This window comes from Gossypium raimondii, chromosome 13 (genome assembly GCF_025698545.1).
Source record: "Gossypium raimondii isolate GPD5lz chromosome 13, ASM2569854v1, whole genome shotgun sequence".
NCBI classification, from domain to species: Eukaryota; Viridiplantae; Streptophyta; class Magnoliopsida; order Malvales; family Malvaceae; genus Gossypium; species Gossypium raimondii.
The window spans coordinates 24,096,907-24,120,185 of record NC_068577.1 but is presented as its reverse complement, the minus strand read 5'-3'; the positions used below and the strand labels follow the sequence as shown (position 1 = coordinate 24,120,185).

Sequence of the window (23,279 nt, the reverse complement as noted above, 5' to 3'; positions counted from 1 at the left end):
TCTAACTCCTAATTCAGCTTATCTGAAAAAGACTCACAGTTTCCTAGGGGCTCTGCTTCCACAACTACTAATAATTGCTGCATATAATAATTAGGGTTTTCTCTGGTTCTTATGCAACAACCATTCAAACACTTAAAATTGTTTCTAGAACTTAAACCAACAAATATAAAAGCAAAGCTACTAATAACAAAAACCCTGAATTGTACAAAAATTTTAGCTTTATTATTACAGCTATTACAAAAGAGAAAAAACGCATAGATATTGAAAAATAATCAGATGAGCTTGAAGGGGAGAGGCCAAGGGGTGGACCTGGGAACTTCGACCTTGTCTTTGATACGTTCAATCTTCTTCTCCTTCTTGGGTCTGGCGTTCCCGTACGATCCTTTGAATCTCTTCCCTTTCTTCGTCTTCTTGTCACCTCGGCCGCAAAGGGTCGGGGCCCGCGGCGACGCCATTACTTCAATCGGCGAAGCCGATGATAGAGGAGGCCACTGCTTCATCACCACTCTCCTTGCTACAGTGCCGCACCACTGAATCATCGCCATTTCCACGGCTATCTATCAGTAACGGAGGCAGACAATAGAAGCCTAGAAATAGAATCATTGGGCTTTATATTTTCTTTTGCGCTACTTTTTAACCAACCCTCTTTTCTATTTGGACCCATTTTACATTGCTTTCATTTAATCCACTTTTTTTGTACCCTCGCGGCCTCGCCTCGGTTATAATATATTTTACTTTATTTTTTTATTTTCAAAAATTAAAAAAAAAACTTTGTTTTAACTAAGTCTTTTTCATAACTTTGTTATGTAAAGCACGAAATTTTTGTATTTAATAATTAAAATTTATTAAATTAGTTCATATAAATTTTAATAATTTTAATATTTTAAAATAATTATTAATTTAAAAATTAAATTATTAGTATCACTTTTAAAAATATTATAGTTGATATTAGAATCAATCAAAATAATAATATTTATAAATAAAATATCTTTAAATTAAAAATTAAAATTAATCTAAGAAAGTAAAGTTTACATTTTCAAAAAATATCAATTTTTCTTTTTTCTTAATGAAAGCTATAAGAAAAAAAAAAGTTCAACTTTCATTTTGAAAGTTGATAAGGCCTATTTATAGAGTTATTGTTAGGTAATTAAAATTTAAAGGTAATTAGTTGATTGAGTCCTAGTTCAATTGATATGGGCATTGTTGCTAATGTAGGAGGACGTGGGTTCGAGTGCGCTAAAGCTCATTATCCACATATTTATGGGTCGGAGAGAAGTTATGGGTAGTTCTAGGCATTATGTCAAAAAGAACAAATATGATCAAAACCTATAATGAGATTGTTTAAAAAAATTAAAGGTAATTATGAATTATAATTGTTAGCTTGATTGATCACTATAGGAATTTATCGAACGAACTACACTCCTTCATATACGTCAGGAGTCCATTGATGAGAAAGGGCTGGGGAAAGCTTGAACCCAATTCCTACAGTGATGAATATAAGCGCAATTGAAATTCCTGGGGAATTTTACATTTGTGTATTGATAAGACCATTCACTATTTCTTGAAGCTCGATCTCTCCCCCGGATAAACCATATAGCCAAGAGAAACCATGAACCAGAATAGAAGAGTTTGCCCCACCCATGAGTAAATATTTCGTAGTAGCCTCATTAGACCGCACATCTTTCTTGGTATATCCAGATAATAGGTAGGAGCATAAATTGAAATATTCTGGAGCTACAAAGATAGTTATTAAATCGTTAGCACCGCATAAAAACATTCCTCCCGGAGTAGTCATTATCTGAATAATGTAAACTCGCTATAGCCATTTCTGTGCATTTAATTTACTCTACGGATAGAGGAATACATAGAGTTGAACATAGTAAAATAAGAAATTGAAAGATTTCGTTGAAATTGTTCGTTTGGAAATTTCCTGAAAAGCTAATCATTGGATTTGTAATAGCATAAGGAAAAAGGCTTAAAAGACCAAAGTACTATTAGCGATTTTTTTAGGTAGATGATTATTGTTATTGTTATTAAATTTTAACATGATTATTATTAAATATAATTTAATAAAATAATAATAAATTTAATCATATTTTAATATAATTATTATCAAAAACAATTTAATAAAAATGATAATATATAATTTAATAACATTCTTAATATAATTATTATTAAAATATGAATTAATAAAAATCATAACATAATCTCATGGGATCATAGTTGTCAAAATTACAAATATTGATCCAAAAACAATAATTATTCTCATTTTTATATATATGAAAAAAATCAAACATCCATACACCAAACAAACCCCAGCAAGCAAACCCCTGTTTTTAACTTTTCTATATTTCTCCCCAACCCATTAACATCAACTCTAAAAATATTCCCAAAAAAAATATAAGAAAAAAAAGGGCCCTGTTGCTGCCATTGATGTATCTTCAATCCGAATCACTTTACATTACTCCCCATGACCTTCAATCCTTTTGGTCTCCGCATCATGCCAAAACCCCACATCAGAAACATGAATAATAGCATAAAAAATTATTGCATTATAGGAAATGTAAAAGAAGATAACCCAAATCATATTTTACCTTCTTAGAACTCTTCTTTTCCGTAACTTCAAATCTTTCTTGGCACATATCAATTAACCATACCCCATGGCTCACCAGCTTCCACCACAACCCACCAATACATGTCAAATTTACACCAAAAATATATATGAAGTCTGCATGTATGCTTCAAATACAGTAATGTTTACTTATGAGTAAGCTCCTTTGGATAATCTTGGCTCTCCTTTTAGGCCTCTGAAGGGGTTTACACCCGTTTATTGCCATAAAATCCTCCTCATTTTCTTTCCTTGACAATGTGATATACAGCTTTGGTCACACTTCTCCTATGTTAGCCTCTTCATTATTGCTATCCACTGCAATCTTCCCATTCACTACACCAAAACAGGCTTTTAGCGGCGTTTCTAGCGGCGATTTATATAAAGCGCTGCAAAAACCTCGGCCCAACAACGTCGTTTTCCAGGCATGCTGGGATTTAGCGGCATTTTCTATTAAGCACCGTTAAAGATCAAGGATTTAGCGGCGTTTTTGATAAATCGCCACAAAGAAAAGTAAGACAAACGACGCCGTTTTCGGAGCATTCGGTAGCCTAGCGGCGTTTCTGGGGTAACGCCGCTAATGTTCAGTACTTTAGCGGCGTTTGTATGGAAGCGCCGCAAATAAGCATAAGCCGAACGACACCGTTCTTTGAGTATTCGGGGATTTAGCGGTGTTTTTGGTAAGCGCCGCCAATAACCTAAGCCCAACGCGGTCGTTTTACTTAGCATTTGGGGGATTTAGCGGCGTTTATTGACAAGCGCCGCAAAATAATTATTTTTCTATTTGTTATTTAATTGATTTATTTATATTAATTATAATTAGAAGTTTTCATTTAAGTTACCATTAAGCTGTTAAAATCGATGTCGGCCATATTGCTTTCTCAAAACCCTTAAACCCTAAAAACATAATCTTTAAAACCCTAAACCCCTAAAAATTTCATGTGGATATTGATGTACATGTATATACACATATAGATATATATTAATGTAAAAGGTCATATATGTTTATAAAGAATTATGGAAGCAGTACTTAATATTGATTAAAAATTTTTAGGGTTTAGGGTTTAAGAGGCTTAAGGGGCTATAGTTTAAGGGATTTTATAGTTTAAGGTTTAATGTTTAGTGCTATATTGTAGGTTAAGGTTTAGGGTTTGTTATATTGGGTTTGGGATATTTAGTGTTTTAAAGTTTATTGTTTGGAGTTTAGTTTTTATAGTCAAAGTCTTAGTGTTTAATTATGGGTTTAAGGGTTAGACTGGTATTAGGGTTTAAGTAGGGTTAGGGATTTTGATAAAAAATATAAAGAAAAGTTATTTTTTAGGGTTTAAACAAGCAATATCGATTCTTTTAATTACTTTTAATTCTAACTTATAATATATATTTATGGTTTAAATTAAGTTTAGGGTGTTATAGGGTATATTAGAGTTTAGGGTTTAATGTTTAGTGTTTTAGGTTAGTGGTTAATGTTTATTATTTAGATTTCGGGTTTACGGTTTAGGGTTTCATTTTTTATAGTTAGTGTCTTACTGTTTATGGTTCTAAGGGTTTAAGGTTAATAAAAAAGGACAGAAATTAAATTTATTTTAGTGTTTATGCATTAGTGGCATTTTAGTAAAAAAATGCCACAAATATGGATTAGTATGAAAAACGATGCCGTTTTACTCCGTTTTCCTGGTGGCGTTTATATAAAAACGCCGTAAATTTGTTTCAGAATTGGCAAAACGTTGCGTTTTGATCTGTGTTCTCAGTGGCGTTTTCAACCGCACGCCGCAAAAGATTAGAAATTCGTGCCGTTTTTTAAAACGCGCCGCAAAGTTTGTGCCTGATACTGCAAAACGTTACGTTTTATATGTTTTATTTTAGTGGCGTTTTTTGGAAAACACTGCAAAATGACTATACTTTTGGTATTTTTTGCAAATTGTATCATGTAAAGTGGGAAGTTATCCTGTAACTGGGAAGGGAAACGGCGCCGTTCTGTTCTTCGCCTTTAGTGGCGCTTTTGAAAAACGCCGCAAAGTTTTATTCGGAGTTAATAAAACTACGCCGTTTTACGTTGCTATTACTGGCGCTTTACATAAAACGCCGCAAAATTGTATTTATGTTTATCGAAATGTTGTCGTTTTGCCAATGGTATTAGTGGCGTTTTTTTGGAAATGCCACAAGCTTGAGTTAAATGTCGTTTGACTTCGTTTGATCTTATATTTAGTGGCGCTTCACTTAAAACGCCGCAACATTGTTCTAACATTTATAGAAACACTGCCGTTTTTTAAATGTTATTAGTGGCGATTTTTTTAAAACGCCACGGGTTTGAGGTAAGTGTTGCTGAAGCGACTGCGTTTTGATTTATAGTTAGTGGCGCTTGAACTAAAACGCCGCAAAAATGTTTTAACATTTATCTATACGAGGCCGTTTTGCTGTATTATTAGTGGCGTTTATTCAAAAACGCCACAGGTGTGCGCTATTTGTTGATGAAACGACTGCGTTTCGACTTATAGTTAGTGGTGCTTATTTATAAACACCGCAAATGGTTAATTTTTTAGATGAAAACGGCGTCGTTTTTTTCCATCATTCTGACCAAAATTGGAACCCGATATTTTTCATCTGTTATCCCCCAAAGCCTCCATCAGATTTCCCCCAAAATTTATTTTCCCCCCAAATCCCTAAAATTTCCCCTAATCCCTAACAGCTCCCCAAACCCGACCACCTGCTACTCTACCGTCTCCTGTGCTGCATCACTTTCTCTGTCCGTCTCTGGTGCCGCAACCATCGGTAAGTTCGTCCTTTTAAGCAAGTAACTGTTTTTTTTTATTTTTCCCTTTCCTCTCGTCTCGCTTCCAGTGAAGGCTAAAGCGGCTTCTTTCTTTCAGCTACCGACGATTTGAAGCTTCAACTTTCCCAGAAGCTCCAAGGCTGAAACCGAGGAGAAGACGCTAAAATTACACTTTTCGGACTCCATCTTCAGTTTTGGTCGATACCCTTTCCAAGGTATAAAGCTACTGTTTTGAATCCACTTATTTGGTCCGGTGACTGTCAGTGATTTCTATCTATATTTTGTTTTTATTAAATTTTCATCCAAAGGTACCTAATGGGTATTCTTCAATTTTTGTTTTAATACTTGTTTGGTTGAGTTGAAGCCAATCCATTGTTTATACAGTAGACATGAAAATGGTGATTGCCAATCCATTGTTTGGTTCAGTTTACATCTGGCATGTTAAATTGCAAAATAATTTTTTAATATATTTTTTATATTTTTTAATTTAACTTTGCAAAATAGTTTTTAAACATTGTTTTATAGTACTATATAATGTATTTCAAGTAATAACAATAATAATCTAAACAATTAAATTCCATTTTTTAATATATAATTTTAATTTTGGAACTAATTAATTTAATAACAAGTTTATTTAAATATTAAATTTTATTAATAAATATCAATATCTAATCCAATAACCATTCTGCTCAATTTCAATTTATCATCTACCTAAATATTATAATACAAATTTAGATATGTTTTTGTAATAATTTTTTTAAATTTGTAGATGGTAAAATATGAAAATGTAAGAATGTTTGCAATAATTAATTTTAGTTATAAAGCAATATCTCTAGCGATAGGAATGGTAAAATACGAAAATGTAAGAATGCTCTAGATTATATGATACATACAGGAGGATTGTTAAAGTAGCAATTCATCATGTAGCGTATATAATATGATAGTTTAATTGGCAAACGTGAAATAGTGCAGTGGATGAAACCCAATATTTTCTAAAGTATTTGATTTTTTTTAAAATTGGTAAAGTTTTAAGCTGCCATTTAATGTTTCCAAGTAATATTTGGTTGTGATATCGATAAACTTTTACATATTTGATAGCTAAAATGAAAAAATATTTGCTGCTAACTAATCATGGTTCATCTATTGTAGGCAGAATTAATATTTGGTGCAACTTAATACATATCTGACCATTGACATCTGGTTTGCTGCCTGTGTTTTGGCCGAACTATTGTTTGGGCAGGTACATGTTAAAATTTGACAGTTTTTCCCTTCTTTGTATGCATTCTCCCAAATCAGTTAACAAAATAAATATTTCTCACTACAATCTCTCTTTGCTGGTGAGAGTGAAGTAGACAAAGTTGAGTGAAATATTAAGGTATGTTTTAGTTCATAACTTAAATCAGTAATAGTTTTATCATGATGATTAGGGAAAAATGTTTCTTTTGGGGCTCTGGTTTTGTATATATGTAATTGGTTTTGGATGTGCTTTAGCTTATGTTTCATTTTACTTATGTTTCATTTTACTTATTTTACATTTGCCATGTACTTTTCGACTTATCTTTTCTATTATCATCCATCAACGATTGCTATATATGTTGAGCAAAATAGAAGCAATTTAATAAATTGTACTGGGAATTGGATTAAATTTTTTATTTTAAAATTATTGAAATTTCTTAACTATATCGTTACATTAAATAACAAATTAATCCACTTTCTTTTCACATTTAAGTTTCATTGATATAAAATATGCTTATTTGTTGTATACATATTATTCCATATCGCAACTAAATTATTTCAAAAATGAAGGTTATTTATGTCTAAATAATATAAACATTTGGTTTAAAGCTTGTATATAGTTTGCAAATATTTATATGTTTTCCTCCAAAATTTTGGTTGTTCCTTTAGTTGCTATTTTAATCACGGAAAATTAGTTTGTTTTGTTTTCTTTTATTTAATTTGAATCATGGAAAAAATTTCAAACTTTTAATTTATTTTTAAGTTTAATTTTAGATAACTTGCAAAAATTTAGTTAAAACTAACATAACATACATAAGTTAATTCAAAGTTATTTTTATTTGTTTTGAAGTTAAATTTCACATAACATACATAAATTAAAGTTAAAATTCAAATTTATTATATTTTTAATATATTTTTACAATTTAATTTAACTTATTACTAATATATATATTAAATTTATTACTTAAATATGTTACTTAAATACATTACTTACTAAAATTTAAGTAAGTTTACTTATATGTAAAATTTAAGTATGTTATGGAATACATTACTTACTAAAATTTAAGTAAGTTTACTTATATGTAACTTTTAAGTATGTTACTTAAATACATTACTTACTAAAATTTAAGCAAGTTTACTTATATGTAAAATTTAAGTATGTTACTTAAATACATTACTTACTAAAATTTAAGTAAGTTTACTTATATGTAAAATTTAAGTATGTTACTTAAATACATTACTTACTAAAATTTAAGTAAGTTTACTTATATGTAAACTTACATAATACATTACTTTTAACTTACATAATACATAACTTATAAAAAATTTATATAAACTTACATGATACATAACTTATATTTTTTTATATAAACTTACATAATACATTTAACTTACATAACTTACATAACTTACACAACTTACATAACATTCATAATACATTTAACTTACATAACTTACATAACTGACATAACTTACATAATGCAAAACTTACATAACAACTTACATAACATACATTAATTTGATAACTTACATAACTTACATAATGCAAAACTCATAACAACTTACATAACATACATTACTTTGATAACTTACATAACTTACATAATGCAAAACTTACATAACAACTTACTTACATAACATACATTACTTAAAATATTTACATAATACATAACTTAGTACATAACTTACATAATTTTTTCTAAATTGCTTACATAAATTATATAACTTACATAACTTACATTAATTAAATAACTTACATAACTTACATAACTTAAATAACTTACATAACTTACATATCTTACATAACTTATATAAATTAAATAACTTACATAACTTACATAACTTACATAAATTACATAACTTACATAACTTACATATTACATAACCTTCCTAACTTACATTATTGTTTAATACATAACTTAGTACATAACTTACATAACTCATTTATAGTTATAACTGGCGTTTTGACTAACCCGTGCAAATTATTGTCAACGTCAGACTTCAAGAATTAAGAAATGGACCGGTCTTGGATGAATTTGTCAAGGGTTAGCAACGATTATCGAAATGGAGTACAATATTTTCTAAATTTTGCATTTCAATATGCAAGTCAGGAGAACATGATTCTTTGCCCATGTAAGAAGTGTGTCAACTTAAACTGGCATTGTCGTGAGGTTGTATACGAGCATCTAATTGTTGATGGGTTTGTTCGGGGTTATAAACAATGGCTTTTTCATGGAGAATGCCCGCCTAGTACTTCCTCTTCAACGATGGATGTATCTTACTCTGGTCCTGCTTACCATCAGTCTGATAGAGGGGATGACATGGAAGGTATGTTGCGGGATGCATTTAATATGCACAATCATGGTGTCCAGTCCTTCCCAGCGGACTTTGTGGCTTCTGATGATTGTAATATTAGGAGAAATGCTTTTACCGAACCGGGAAGTAGTGTACCTCATGAAGAGCCGAATGAAGAAGCGGCGAAGTTCTACGCGCTACTTAATGACATGAACGAAGAACGTATGAGGATCAAAATTTTCAAAATGTCTTTCTCTGTTCGTCTTTTTCGCTTAAAATGTTTGGGAGGGTGGACCGAAACTCGTTGACAATTTGTTAGAGTTTTTAAGAGAAATGTTTCCGTTTGCAAAAATCCCTCAGTCATGCAAAGATATGAAGAAAATGATAAAAGATTTAGGCCTTGGGTACAACAAAATCCATAGTTGCCCAAATGACTGTATGTTGTATTGGGGCGATTGAAATGACCAACAGTGCTGTCATGTATGCGGCCAATCCCGTTGGATTAGTAGAAACACAGAATATGGGAAGGCCGACGAAAATGGTACACAGTCGGGAAAGAAGCAAGTCAAGATTTTACGGTATTTTCCCCTGATACCAAGGCTTCAAAGGCTATTCATGTCATCCAAGACAGCGAAGTCAATGACGTGGCGCCATGATGGACGAACCGATGATGGATTACTAAGGCATCCGGCAGATTCTTTAGCTTGGAAATCATTTGACAATAAATTTCCAGGCTTTGCAAGCGATCCTAGGAGTGTGAGGCTTGGGCTAGCATCCGATGGATTTAATCCTTTCAAGATCATGAGCATTATGCTGATGCTTGGCCGAGTGCTTGTTCCTTATAATCGCCTCCGTGGATTTGCATGAAGCAATCTTCCTTATCTTATCTATGATTATCCCCGTGAGAAAGGGCCCGGGAATGATATTGAAATTTATTTACAGCCACTTATTGAAGAGTTAAAACAATTATGGGCTGGTGTCGAGACATACGATGTGGTGAGAAAGGAGAACTTTAATTTACGTGTGGCTTTGATGTGGACCATTAATGACTTTCCCGCTTATGCCAATTTATCCGGTTGGAGTACCAAGGGTCGTTATGCGTGTCCTTGTTGTGCTGCACAAACATGTTCGCAATGGTTGTACAATGGGAAGAAGTTTTCTTACATGGGGCATCGTCGGTGGTTACCGAAAAATCATAGATTTAGATTTCAAAGTTCTGTATTTGACGGCACTGAAGAGTTCAGAGAAGCTCCTTCCCAAACCAGTGGCTCTGAAATCTTGTTCATGTTAGAAGATATGAATTTCATTTATGGGAAGATGAACCAACCGCCAAACACGCATGGAAACAGAAGATCAAATGATGAAGGGGATGAAAGTTCCGACGAAGAGGACGATCCTAATGAGGCGAACTTGTGGAAAAAAAGAAGTATTTTTTTGAGTTGCCTTATTGGGAGCATCACCTTTTACGACACAATCTTGATGTTATGCACATTTAGAAAAATGTCTGCGAGAACATTGTGGGTACAATTTTGAACGTCGACGGAAAATCAAAAGACAATCTTCAGAGTCGACTTGATTTAGTCCAAATGGGAATTCGGCCTGATCTTCATCCCAATCCACTTCCGAATGAGAAATATCGATTGCCGCCTTCTATTTTCTCAATGTCCAAGACGGAGAAAGAACTGTTTTGCATGGTGTTGAAGGATATAAAGGTCCCAGATGCGTATGCATCAAATATATCTCGATGTGTTAGTGTTAAAGATCGAAGATTATATTCGCTAAAATCACATGACTATCACATTTTGATGCAAGATTTAATGCCAGTTGCTCTACGATGTTGTATGTCCAAGAAGGTGACGTCTTGTATCATTGAACTATCCAACATAATGAAAGCCATTTGTGGCAAATTTTTAGATGTTCAAGAACTTCAAAAGGTACAGGATCGAGCCGCTTTGACTTTATGCAACATGGAAAAAATCTTCCCACCTTCCTTCTTCACCATTATGGTTCACTTGATATTTCATCTCTCGCACGAAGCAATTCTTGGCGGACCCGTTTTCTATCGATGGATGTATCCCATAGAAAGGTGTTAAAGAAGTATTTTTAAAATTTTCCTTCATTCACCTCTATGCTTTTAGTACAACTTTTGATAATGTTGTATATTGTGTTTAGGTTCCTATCCAAATTAAAGTCTTACTGCCTTAACAAGCGATATCCAGAAGGATCGATTGCTGAAGGCTACTTGGCAGAGGAATGTATGACCTTCTGCTCAAGATATTTGGAAGATGTCGAAACAAGGTTGAACAGACCAAATAGGAATGCTGGACTCACGGACTATAACTTAGCCGATACTTATTTGTTCCAAAGTTTTGGAGAACCAATCGGCAAAGTTGAAATTACAGAATTAGATCATTTATCGTGGGTACAAGCACATCGATATGTTCTGTTTCACCACGAATCATTGGAACCTTTACGGAAGTAAGTTCTACAAATTTTATAAATATTTATCAAACTAAAAATTATTTATCTTCTAACAAAGATCACATTTTTTTAACATAGTGAGGACAAACAAATATTGAGATCTCGTTCGCGCTCCCGAAGAATACAACATCGAGATATCAATAAGTTGTTTACAAAATCTTTTTATGAATGGTTAAGCCAAACGGTATGCAGTTGGAGCTTCTGCTTACAAATTATAATGCTTTCTCATAACATTTTTAATTACTCAGTTTACTTTCCATTCAATAGGTTTGGAGTGGAAAGAGCGTAAACGACGAAGTTAAATGGCTCTCCCAAGGTCCAAAGTCCAAATCGAGTGGTTAAAAGATATAGTGCGTTCCTCATCAACGGATTCAGATTTCATACAAAATATCGCGAGAGGTTGAGGAGAACGCAAAATTGTGGAATAGTTGTTAATTCTGCAATTACAAGTTATGCTAGTGCTAGGGACAATCCTGTCGAGGGAAATGTGGAATATTTCGAACATCTTACTGACATAATTGAGTTGGATTACTACGGCAAATGGAAAGTTGTCTTATTTCGAGGTGATTGGGCCGATGTTAATACAGCTCGTGGAATTAAGCAAGATCAATTTGGTTTTACAATGGTGAACTTTGACCGATTGATTCACACAGGACAACAACTGATAGATGAGCCGTATGTATTCTCAAGTCAAGCCAAACAAGTTTTTTACTCAAAAGATCCAACTGATGAGGGTTGGTACGTTGTACTCTGTAACATCCCTAGAGACTTGTTTGACATGGGCAGTGCAAGTAGAGATAACATCGACGACAGATCAGAAACTTTGCCATTTCCAGAACAAAACTTAAACGATAATATCCCTAGTACTAGTGCACAATTTCAATGGGTTCGTCAGGATACGGATGAAGATATTTACGAATAATGATGTAGTAAGATTTTACGATTGTTTAATTATATGTAACTTACATTAGTATTAAATCATGGTCTTATTATATATTTCAACTATTTTATATGTGATGTTATTGTTGTAATTAGTTATTAAGTTTAATTACATTTTATGTGTATTGCAGATAAAATGCCTAGAAGAAAAATTATAAGGGAAAGCATTGTTCAAAATGATCCAAACTCGATGAAACAAATAGTCTTGAACAATGAATGACAATTGGATCTTCGAATGTTCCAATTACACCTGAGGATCCTACGGAAGTTCAAAGTAACTTACATTAATTACATGCGTGTTGACTTATAATTGATTTATTTTTCAAATTCTTATATTATAATATACCATTTGTAGCTGAAAATGGTGGGACGCGCAGAGGTCGAGGACGTACGCTACTTAGAGAGTTATACGAGTTAGATCCAGTTGAGCGTGTCAATGTATGCAGAAACAGTTTTGGTCAGCCTGTTGGATCAGAAGCTCGACTTTTAGCAGGATACATGGGCATTTTAGCACGAAATGCGAATATGTTGCCTATCAACTACGAGTCATGGCGTCAAATGCCCAATAGCAACAAAAACCAAGCCCTCGATAATATTAAGGTAACAAAATGTTAATGTCATCTGTAATACTTGGGAAATAGTTTCATTTATATTTACTTTATTAACTCGTGTTTTTTGTAGGCGAGATTTGCTTTAGAGGTCTCGGATGCTTATGTAAAGAAGGCATTGGGAAAAAAATGGAGAGACAATAAAAGTACTTTGAAGAAAAATTATTATAAGACAAAAACAACCCTCGATGAGAAATTGCAAAATGTCCCGCTGGGTATGTTGAGGTACCAATGGGAAGATGCGGTTAGATTTTGGCATTCTCAAAAAGGCGAGGTACGACGTACTTCCAAACTATTGTAATTATTTTGGTTTATAGTATTTACTATTTACGTACTAAAATTTTTATAACGTAGGATCGTGAACGAGTTGGAAAAAGTAGCCGGCAGCAACAAAAATTCACTCACATAGCCCGGTCGAGAAGTTTTGCATGTGTAGCTGAGGCAGTGGTATTTTTAATTTTTTAATATTCTCAAATATGTATAACTTTCTATTAAATAATATTTTAACTACTATATTGTAGGAATGGTCGTCCGGTCAAAAAGTTGGATGCCTTCAACTTTTTGAAATTACACATAAGAAGAAAGATGGATCTGCTATGACTCCTGAAGCTGGTGAAATTATGGTACGTTTACTTAATACGATTTGACTTATTTTAGTTATTTATAGTGTTTATTTTCTAATGTTTTAATTCATTGCTTGTAATGCGACTATTGTTATATTGCATTTGTTTTTTTTAATATATATTGCGTTCCTAACTATGTGATTTATTTATTAGGAAAAACTAAAGGAAAAAAAGACGGAGTTCGAAGTGATTGCTTCTAGTGATAGTTCTGTTCATCTTGAAGACATTAATAACCGGATTATTGCTGAAGTTTTGGGTCTTGAAAAGTATGGTCGGGTTCAATTTCAAGGATCTTTTATCAGCCCAACCCAATATTTTGGATCCAGCTCGCACCAATACATGGCTTCGGGGACTCAATCTCAAGCTGAAGTTCAGAGGTTAAAAGACCAGATAGCTCAGATGCAAGCGACCACATTTGAGGTTCAAAGGAAATATGAAGAACTTCAACAACAACTTAAAGCAGATGCGGCAGTGAGGGAACAGATGCTACAGCGAGAGAAGCAGAGGCCACAGCGAGAGAAGCAGCGAGAGAAGCAGCAATAGAAGTAGAGGTTCAAAAGAAATATGAAGAACTACAGCTACGACTTCAAAAAGATGTGGCATCGAGAGAAGCAGAGCAGAGCAAAATGTACGACGAACTTCAACAGCAGCTTCAGACTATGATGAAGATGTTTCAGCCGTCGCAACTTCCGCCGTCATAGTGTATATTGCATAAACATTTTTATTATTTTAACTTTAAACATTTTTGTAAAGAAAAGTATGAATTCACTTTTATTTATATCAATTAATATTATTTTAGTCATTATATTATATAAATTTATTGTTTTTGGTTAGTTTAGATCTGGTTGCTTTTGATTTGTTGTTGCAGGAGAGCTGAAAAAAACAGAAAATTTTATTTTAAAAAAATCCTAAAATTAGTGGCGTTTTTTAAAAAAGCGCCGCTAAAAGTCATATCAAATAGTGGCGTTTGTGAAATAAGCGCCGCTAAATAACACTACTATTCGCGACATTTTTAAACAAGCGCGGCTATAGAACATTACTTTTAGCGGCGTTTTCTTCCAAAGCGCCGCTAAAGAACATGATCTTTAGCGGCGTTTATTTTCTTAGCGCCGGTAAAGAACATGATCTTTAGCGGCGTTTTTTTCTGTAAGCGCCGCAAAAAGTTAACGACGTTGTCATTAGCGGCATTTTTTGTGGCGCTTCTTCAAGCGCCGCAAATTACTTTAGTGGCGTTAAAAAGCGCCGCTAAAGGCCTAAAAAAACGCCGCTAAAAACCTGTTCTGGTGTAGTGATTCTACAAATAATAATAATAATAATTAATAGATCTAGCAAGAACTCAACTAATTTCCATTGCTAATGAAAGTATGAAACATTTGACATTTATTAGTTTCACCTTTGCCTCATTTTCAGACAAAAACCTCCTTAAAAACCTTGTTGCTGTTACTAACATAATTTGGAAAATAAATATTGAAACAAAAATTATACAAAGATCTAATACTTCTCTTATACAACATTTTTCGAATCAAGTTGCTATTTCCGGGTCTTAGTTTGATGAACAAAAACAGTTCACCATAAAGTAGTCATCTAAATCTATATGTTTCAAAACATAGCAATAAGAGAGGACATACAAGAGACCAAAAAAAAAGAAAAAGAATATATTTCCATTAAAGGTAAACATATAACTTAAAAACATATATGTTTTGGTTCTCATCGCAGATATAATAAAGCCAAAGCACAAACCGTGAGGGAAAAAATTGAAAATGGGAAAAACAAATTTCCTTATTCCACCGAGTTGAATGGCTATTCAGTGGTGAGGGAAGGGAATGGCTATGTAGCCTTTTCCTGGAATAAACATTGAATCAATACAAGCTGTAATAGGCCATTACAGCCAACCCAACATAAGTTTGGTGGTGGGCCTACCGAATTGGGCTATAATCTATTCTTACCCCCTCAACCAAATATAATGTAAGACTCAACCCTCTTGAAGAGAATAATAAATAAGCAAACAAAAAAATAATCCTTACAAGATTGGGATGTTTGCTAATTAAGTAGAAATACAAGGAAAACACTTGAGCTGATAAAAAATAAAATGAATGCTCACAAGTGTTTACAAGAAGAAGATAAATAATTGAAGTACAAAATGATTGGTAATGGATTTTTTTATGCATCTTGAAGCACTTGATCTATTGAAATCTTACTTCTTGTTGTAGGACCTTTAAAAGCTAGTATTTATACCCTCTAATTGATTTCTAACCATTGTGGTTATTAAGGAATTGAATAAAGTCATTGGGGATGAAAATACCAGATCATTAAATTCACCTACAATAAAAGGTATCGATATTTTTTCTACGAGCATCAGTACTATAGCATTTAATGTTTGATTCAGTGACCATTAAAGTTAATTTACAACGATACCAAAGACATTTTATCAATACTTGGTAAAAGGTATTAATACTTTTTGAAAAGGTATTAATACTTTTTATAATTGTTTGAAAAATCATCAAGTCAGAATACAAAAACGGTATCGATATCAAAGATGGTATCGATACTTTTTGAAAAGGTATTGGTCCTTTTTGTGATTGTTCAATATTTGTTTCAAGTCAGTAAGCAAGATTGGTATAGATCTTGAAAAAGGTATCGATGAAAATTGTATGGTATCAATACTTTATAAAAAGTATTGATACTTTTTGTAGGGAGCAATTTTTCAATTGATTTAAAAATGTTTCAATTGAGTTAAAAAAGTTTAAACCATTTTTGAAATTTGTCCAAACTTTTTCCAAGTGTTCAAAACATATTCTAAAATGGAAGTCTTTAAATGACTTTTATGCTTTGAACTTTATAATTTCTTTATTCAAAAACATTTTTGTTTGTTATATCAAAACAAGTTATCAAATAAAGTTAATTTAACAATAATTTTAATATATTTATGATTATTGAAAGTAAAAGATAATTAATGTTAAAATAATTTTATCTCAAAAAATATAAAGAGATAATTTTATAGGTACAATAATTTTATTCAAATTATTTTTTTAAATGATAATTATTTTAAAACTTTTATGTTAAAATAAAATAAAAATTGATAATATATAGATAATATTATAAATCAAATGGATAAATTCTCTGATCAATTTTTATTTAATTAAACATTTATTTAAATCTTAAAATCTAACGAATAGATAAATTACATAATTTTCTTTTAAAATACAATAATTAGTTTTAAAAAATTATGTCAAAAACAAATTTTAAAATAGATAATTAAGAATGGTAATGGAGTGCGGATGAATATTACTAAACCTATCACTGTTCCATAGTGAATGTATAATCTTAAAAACCACTAACATATTCATGAATGTTGGATACATCCATCCTCAACCCACTTTGCTCCGCTTTTATTTAATTTTTACTACTTATTTTTAATATTTTAGATTTTTTTAAAGTCAAATAAATATTTAAACATAATTTTTTTAAAATATTTAAACATAAAATTTATGAATTTTTCTATATTATGGTATTACATTTTACCCTTTTAATGGATTATATATATTGATAAAATGGTAATTTTATAACTGCTCCATACTCACTATCCAAAAGAAAAAAAATTATATCACATCCGCCTCGCCCCACATCCACTTTTCAAAAGAAAAAAATTCACTACATTTGAAGCGAATTGATTCAAAATCCATCCAACAATTGCACTCAACCCAATTGATTGATGATTTATGTGATAAGCTTTAAAAGAAGAAATCCATTTTGGAGGATGATTCATTAATTATATATGAAAATGTAATATTAACAAAGTGTTAAAAATTTTAATTTTAGTGACCAAATTCAATCTCCCCAAAAATACTAATCTCTAAGTTTGAATCTCTCTAATTTCAAAAATCAAAATAAACAGAATATTAAGGATGAGAAAATATATAAACAAACTCCTCTTGCTTATTTAGATTTGGTAGAAGAGCAGGGAGAAGAGGGAGTTGAAGAAAAATACAGAATCAATCCTTGTTAAGCCCTTCAATTTCTCTAATAATTTCCACCTCTACTAATAATGCTACCCAATCTGCAACGAAGTTCCTTTCCTTGGGGATATGCCTTATTCATTCGCACCATTAATAATCATATTTTATTTATTTATGTAGGTAGAGAGTGTTTCTACCCAACACACACTTGTATACTTGAACATCGCTCTAACAGAAGTCGATTCCTCAGATTCTCCCTTCTTTTCGTTACTCAAGTGGGAAGAATATAAGTTAGGGCTTCAGCTTCTCCATCAACAAAAAGGGCAGCGTAAACACAACATATAACAATTTGTGGATTCGTTTGATCATGGTCCAAATAAAAAGCTTGGTCTGAGCTGGTATGCAACATTTAGGGTCCCCCTCAAGAAGGTTTTGCCTGTTTATTCCAACTGGACCCCCATACAAAGAAACTAGTGGTGGATGCTGCTGCAGAGGGTTACCATCCAAGTGAAGGCACTTGAACTCTGGTTCCGCTTCTTCAACTGAATTTTCCAAGATCAACTACCAAAGCAATGGCAGATCCAATCATCTCCAGTGACACAAGATTAGTATAACATTCTACTTTTAAGCCACTTTTTAATGAAAGATGCAGGGGAACATCAACAAATCTTTAACCTATATGTACACACCATCACAACCACATCCATCGATGAACTGCAAAAAGCAAAGGACACATTAAATATTACTCAATGTCTACTTTAACCCAAATTTCAAACTTCCAAATGATTTCACTATGCAATCAGATGACATTTTAATAAAATCTGATCCTCTGGATTCCAATATCAATCTCTTATTGCAGTCAACTGATTGAAAATTGAAACATAATAATCACAAGATTCAAAGAATAGGTTTGGCCTCTTTTGCTGGTGTGAAGTGGGGGAGGCTTAGCCTAACTACCAGCAAAGACAAAGAAAGGAAGGGAAACAGACCCCACAACGAAGAATTCAGATTCTTGGTATCTAACCATTTCCAATGAGGCTGAGCCAGACCTCATCACCATTTCTTTCTGCATGGGAACACTAGAAACCCAGCTCAACCGCACTATGAAAGACCCTACCCATGAGATCACAATTCAATAAAAGTGAAATCAAAGCAGCAGCCAAGGAATCATAAACGCAAAGCAAGTTGGAAAGCTTTATGATGGTAAAAAGCATAAAGCTTAAAAACAATGAAGAATAGAGTAACATCCACCACAGTCAACTCAAAATAGAAAAAAAACTAATAAAGTTGGCTTAAAAGAAGCATGGAGAGGGCATAAAATCCCGGATTTACAGAAAAGGATGGATTCGGTTCTCATCCCTTCTACCCGACAAGGTGCAAAACACCTTGTATGCATGCTAACAATCACTGCTTACAAGCGATGAAAATTAACAGTAAAAGAACATTAAAAAGGGAACAAAAAACTAAAATAACTAGACATTCAAGGACTGGCAAACCATGCAATAAAGCAAATAGTAGAACACTGCCTCAGGCGTAGCAATAGGACCACTGCTCGTCCTCACTAGCCCCAGAATCGACAGCAGCATTGTAATCTTCCTCATTGCAATAGTAGAAGCCATTGTTATTCATGGCAGTCAACGAACAAGGGGATGCCACTACAAGATAAGGCATGTTGTGGAAAGAACGAGCAATGGTGCTAACTAAAGCAGCATGGGTGCCTTCATTGCCATGGCCCTGTCCACAAAATTCTTCCGCACGGTGCTTGAGGGTCTCAAACATGAGCTCGGGCTCGTGCTGCATCACTCGGAGGACATCCCCACATGACGGACCAGGCGCCGCCCGCGTAACCGCAAAGCTATATGGACCATCACTCTGCGACACGCTAACAACACTTGGGCCACCAAAGAGGTTGTGAACTCCACCGAGGGATTCCTGGTAAGCCCCACCCAAGAACATCCCCAAATAGTACCGCCCATTAGCACCACCACTGCTACCACCACCATTACCTTCCAACCCATGTAAAGGCAAGCTTGTTTCACCTCCGATGAACTTATCAATCTTCCCATCACTGTCACAGGTTAAATCAGACAAAATCCCCCTCACTTCAGGCCTTTCATCCAATCGATGAATGGGGACTATGGGAAAAATCTGACCAATACTCCAAAAATCAGGGATCGAAGTGAAAATCGAAAGATTAACATGGTATGTCCTAGCAGGTTCAGATGCATCAACCACTTTAGAAACTAAGTCGCATAACCCATCAACAGCGGCAAGCTGTTCAATCCCCAAAGTCCCTTCTTTGAACTGTTCCACACATCTTTGCTTCAACTGATCAGCATAAACGAAACAGGTCTCAGTCTCATGTCTCATTGCTGCCTGGCTCAAGTTCCAACAATCGACACGAGCATCCTCCGAGAGACCCTCCAAAATAAATGGAAGGTCAACTTGGTTCATTGCTGGGGTAGTAGGAGCAGTAGCAGAAATAGCCTCAAATATCAAAATAGAATGATGGGAAACAATAGCTCTACCACTTTCACTACAGATAATTGGATGCTTGATAGATTTACGGTCACAGACAAACCGAACAGCATTAACAACAGCTGAAGCATATTCCTGAAGGCCATAAGAAACAGAGAGATCAGAATTACCGGATTTTGACCCGTCGTAATCGATTCCAAGACCGCCTCCAATGTCAATAACTTTCATGTCAGCACCAAGACGGGCTAATTCGGAATAGATTTGAGCAGCTTCGACGACACCAGCTTGAAGCAAAGCTGTTGAAGGGATTTGGGATCCAATATGGAAGTGTAGCAATTGCAGACAATCAAGCATCCCCGAATCCTGAAGCTTTTTAACAACCCTTAAAACCTGGATCGTTGTCAACCCGAACTTACCTTTCTCACCCGAGGTGGATCCGAAATGACCCGAGTGTTTGGTTCTCAGCTTGGCTCGGACTCCAATCACGGGTCGAACAGAAAGTTTCTTGCTTATTTCAATAACCAAATCCACCTCCTCCTCTTCTTCAAGAACAATTACAGTGTTCAACGCGAGCTTCCTTGCTAGCAAGGCAAGGAAAATGTACTCAGCATCTTTGAAACCATTGCAGACCAATAACGCCTCTGGGTTTCCCTTGCAAAGGCAGCTCATGGCAAGGAGAAGTTCGGGTTTTGACCCGGCCTCAAGCCCGAAGCGGAAGGGCGCCCCGAATTTAACTATGTCTTGAACAACGAACCTATCTTGGTTACATTTCACGGGATAAACGCCTTGGTAATGAGACTCGTAGCCTTGGGCTTGGATGGCTGATTCAAAAGCCGATTGAAGAGACTCGAGCCGGTTTTTCAGCACATCGGGCACCCGAACAATGAGGGGAAGCTGTAAACCCAGCCCGCCCACAGATTTCGGATCCGAGACTTTCTTAACGATTTTCAGCAAATCGATTTCTTGGTGGGCCAGAGTGTCCGTTCCGTACGGACGAACGGTGATATTGCCGGCGTTATTGACGGAAAAGTAGGGGGCTCCCCATCCGTCGATGCGGTAGAGAGCGGAGGAGTGCGCTGGGGACCAATGGGTTGAGTTGGAATCAGCGGCGTCGGCGGTGGAGGCGGAAAAAGGGACCGCCGAGGGAAGGGAGCTGTCCCCAGCAATGAAAGCCGCGTAACCAGGAGGCGCTACGGCAGCAGCATCTACGCAGCAAGCCAGGGCCGGCATCCCTACAATGAATCTGAGACTAACTAAACGAAGATTCGAAAAAAAAAAGGTTAAGATTTGATAGGTTTCAAAAGGTGGGAGCTTTAAAACCCGCCGAGGCCGAGGCCCCGGCTACTCCCTCAAAAGAAGCAGTAGAGGACTCAATTACAACCGGAGCAAGACTTCCGTTTTACCCTAAACTTCAAAATCCCCACGCCGATCCCTTCAGAAGAATACTTTTAATAGATTTAAAGTTGGAATTTTTCCTTTTTATGTAAAGGAACAAAATTTATGCTGCGAAAATGGACTTCACCATGCAGATCTTGAAACGCAAAAAAAAAAAAAAAAGTAAGAAAACAAGAAGTAAATGAGATTAGCGGAATGGGGAAGAAAAAAGATTTTCCCGGAAAATGAGGGAAAATCAGAGAAAAAAACAGGGAGGGCTTTGATATTATTATAGAAATAATATTCAAAGAATACGTTAGAAATGGTTGAGTGAGCGAGAATTGCTCGAGCAAAGATGCCTCCTTTATATAGGCGGTTTCACGGGCATACTTGGGCTACGGGGTTGGACTTCGGGTACCCGAACTTATATTTTATCAATTTCTCGCGTTTTTTCAATCTTACTGAAAACGAAAAAATTGTAAATATAAAAAATTCGCTTTTTGGGGGTTTTTTTGGGCCGTTGATACAGAGATTCGTTTTGCTAACGGTTGATCTGCGTCGGGTTGCCGCGTGGCCTGAGCAATACGGGGTCCATATTTCATTTATGGAAGAAAAATAAAGGCAAATGGAACGATAAGGATGAATTTTATCGTAAAAACAAAAAATGTCGTACAAAGCTTATTCCTATTAAACTTGACTCTCATTTTATTATTTTAGTTTAATTTGAATTTTTTAATTGAAATAAAATTTGAATCGAATCGAGTAATATTGTTAGAGTTAAATTAAAAATATTAAATTAGCATCTTGTTATCATATAATTATTTTTATTTTAGAGCATATAAATTTAAAATTATATATATTAGAAAACTCTTTCAAAGTTAATAAGAGAAAATAATACTTTAGTATGACTTAGATCATTAATTTACTTATTTAGATCCTCGAGATTATTGTTATTTCTATTATATGTTTTTCAGATTTGTTTTAGAATTTTTATATTCTTAAAAATATATAAAAAATTTAATTTTATAAATATTTGAATTTTTAAAATTATTTTGAAACTTTTGTTGTAAGAGATCAATATGCTCATTTTCAAAAGCAGGATCAAAAGAGTACTTACACCAATTTATTATTTAAGTTATTCGAATTGTAAAATTTAACAAGAGTCAAAATCAAAACTCAAATTAATTATTTGAATTAAATTGAAAAATTAAATAAATTTAAATTTTAAAAATAATTTAAATTTTTGAATCAAATCAATATTGGTAAAACACTGTGATTTTATGTAATAGTGATTGGGTAGGTTTTTTTTTTGTTTATTACGGTTTTAGCGAATAAATTGTAATTTAATAAAATAAAATTGGATCTCTTGATAGAGATATTCACGTGGATGTCACGTGGAACGCATTAATGGATAGTTCCTGAAACTACATTTATGGTCTGTTTCCTAGTTTTTTCATAAACGAGTTGTTGGAACTACATTTATATTTATTTGTAAAAGTGATGTTAATTGAATTATGTATTATAATTATCGATACTAAATCATCACAAATCTATAATATAGGTGAAAAGTCTATATGTAAAAATTATAAAATCGGATTCAGTTTGTTTCGTTACGGAAAATATTTTTAATCCTTTTCGATGTTTGTTTCATGTAAAATAAGATAGTCAACATAAAACTATCCATTTATTCCCGTAAAATATTTTACCAACTTTTTTAATAAAATATTTTCTAAACCGATAAGGTTCATTTACCAAAATGTCTTTGAACATTTTCCAATTGGCGTTAGCTACAAATTAACATAAAACATATAGCACTATCAATCACCAATCAATTCACACTTAATTGTCAATTTACATAAATTTTATAATTTATTCAATTTAGTCCTTAAAATCGAGACTAACATAACTTTC

At 33.7% G+C, this 23,279-nt stretch overlaps 3 protein-coding genes and 1 long non-coding RNA gene across 5 annotated transcripts; 2 read left to right on the top strand and 2 right to left on the bottom strand.

Moving 5' to 3' along the window:
* Nucleotides 1-164: 164 nt before the first annotated feature.
* Nucleotides 165-613, bottom strand: LOC105785370 (30S ribosomal protein S31, mitochondrial). The gene has a single exon (XM_012611439.2). It carries the CDS (start codon nt 543-545, stop codon nt 273-275), a length of 273 nt encoding a protein of 90 aa, XP_012466893.1. The 5' UTR covers nt 546-613; the 3' UTR covers nt 165-272.
* A 3,741-nt stretch (nt 614-4,354) lies between these two features.
* Nucleotides 4,355-6,857, top strand: LOC128036106 (uncharacterized). 2 transcript variants are annotated; one of them, XR_008193009.1, is made up of 3 exons: nt 4,355-5,377; nt 5,476-5,593; nt 6,532-6,857. It is a non-coding gene; the product is annotated as an uncharacterized LOC128036106 (long non-coding RNA). The 2 variants fall into 2 exon arrangements; XR_008193008.1 differs by having other exon boundaries at nt 6,528-6,857.
* A 5,688-nt stretch (nt 6,858-12,545) lies between these two features.
* LOC128036157 (uncharacterized) lies at nt 12,546-14,248 on the top strand. Its single transcript, XM_052627051.1, has 6 exons — nt 12,546-12,603; nt 12,685-12,929; nt 13,011-13,211; nt 13,292-13,384; nt 13,459-13,560; nt 13,714-14,248. The coding sequence occupies exons 1-6, from the start codon at nt 12,546-12,548 to the stop codon at nt 14,101-14,103; spliced, it is 1,089 nt and encodes a 362-aa protein (XP_052483011.1). The 3' UTR covers nt 14,104-14,248.
* Nucleotides 14,249-17,478: 3,230 nt separating this feature from the next.
* LOC105785372 (arginine decarboxylase) lies at nt 17,479-21,693 on the bottom strand. The gene is made up of 2 exons (XM_012611440.2): nt 19,013-21,693; nt 17,479-18,230 (listed from the first exon to the last, which is right to left on the bottom strand). The coding sequence occupies exon 1, from the start codon at nt 21,222-21,224 to the stop codon at nt 19,044-19,046; it is 2,181 nt and encodes a 726-aa protein (XP_012466894.1). The 5' UTR covers nt 21,225-21,693; the 3' UTR covers nt 17,479-18,230; nt 19,013-19,043.
* Nucleotides 21,694-23,279: the final 1,586 nt, after the last annotated feature.

Excerpts from the sequence above, each read along its gene's own strand:
- LOC105785370 (XM_012611439.2), bottom strand. The coding sequence starts at position 545 with ATGGCGATGATTCAGTGGTGCGGCACTGTAGCAAGGAGAGTGGTGATG.
- LOC128036157 (XM_052627051.1), top strand. The coding sequence starts at position 12,546 with ATGACAATTGGATCTTCGAATGTTCCAATTACACCTGAGGATCCTACG. Across the intron at positions 12,930-13,010 it reads AAGCCCTCGATAATATTAAG|GCGAGATTTGCTTTAGAGGT; the intron begins GTAACAAAATGT and ends TGTTTTTTGTAG. Across the intron at positions 13,561-13,713 it reads CTGAAGCTGGTGAAATTATG|GAAAAACTAAAGGAAAAAAA; the intron begins GTACGTTTACTT and ends TTTATTTATTAG.
- LOC105785372 (XM_012611440.2), bottom strand. The coding sequence starts at position 21,224 with ATGCCGGCCCTGGCTTGCTGCGTAGATGCTGCTGCCGTAGCGCCTCCT.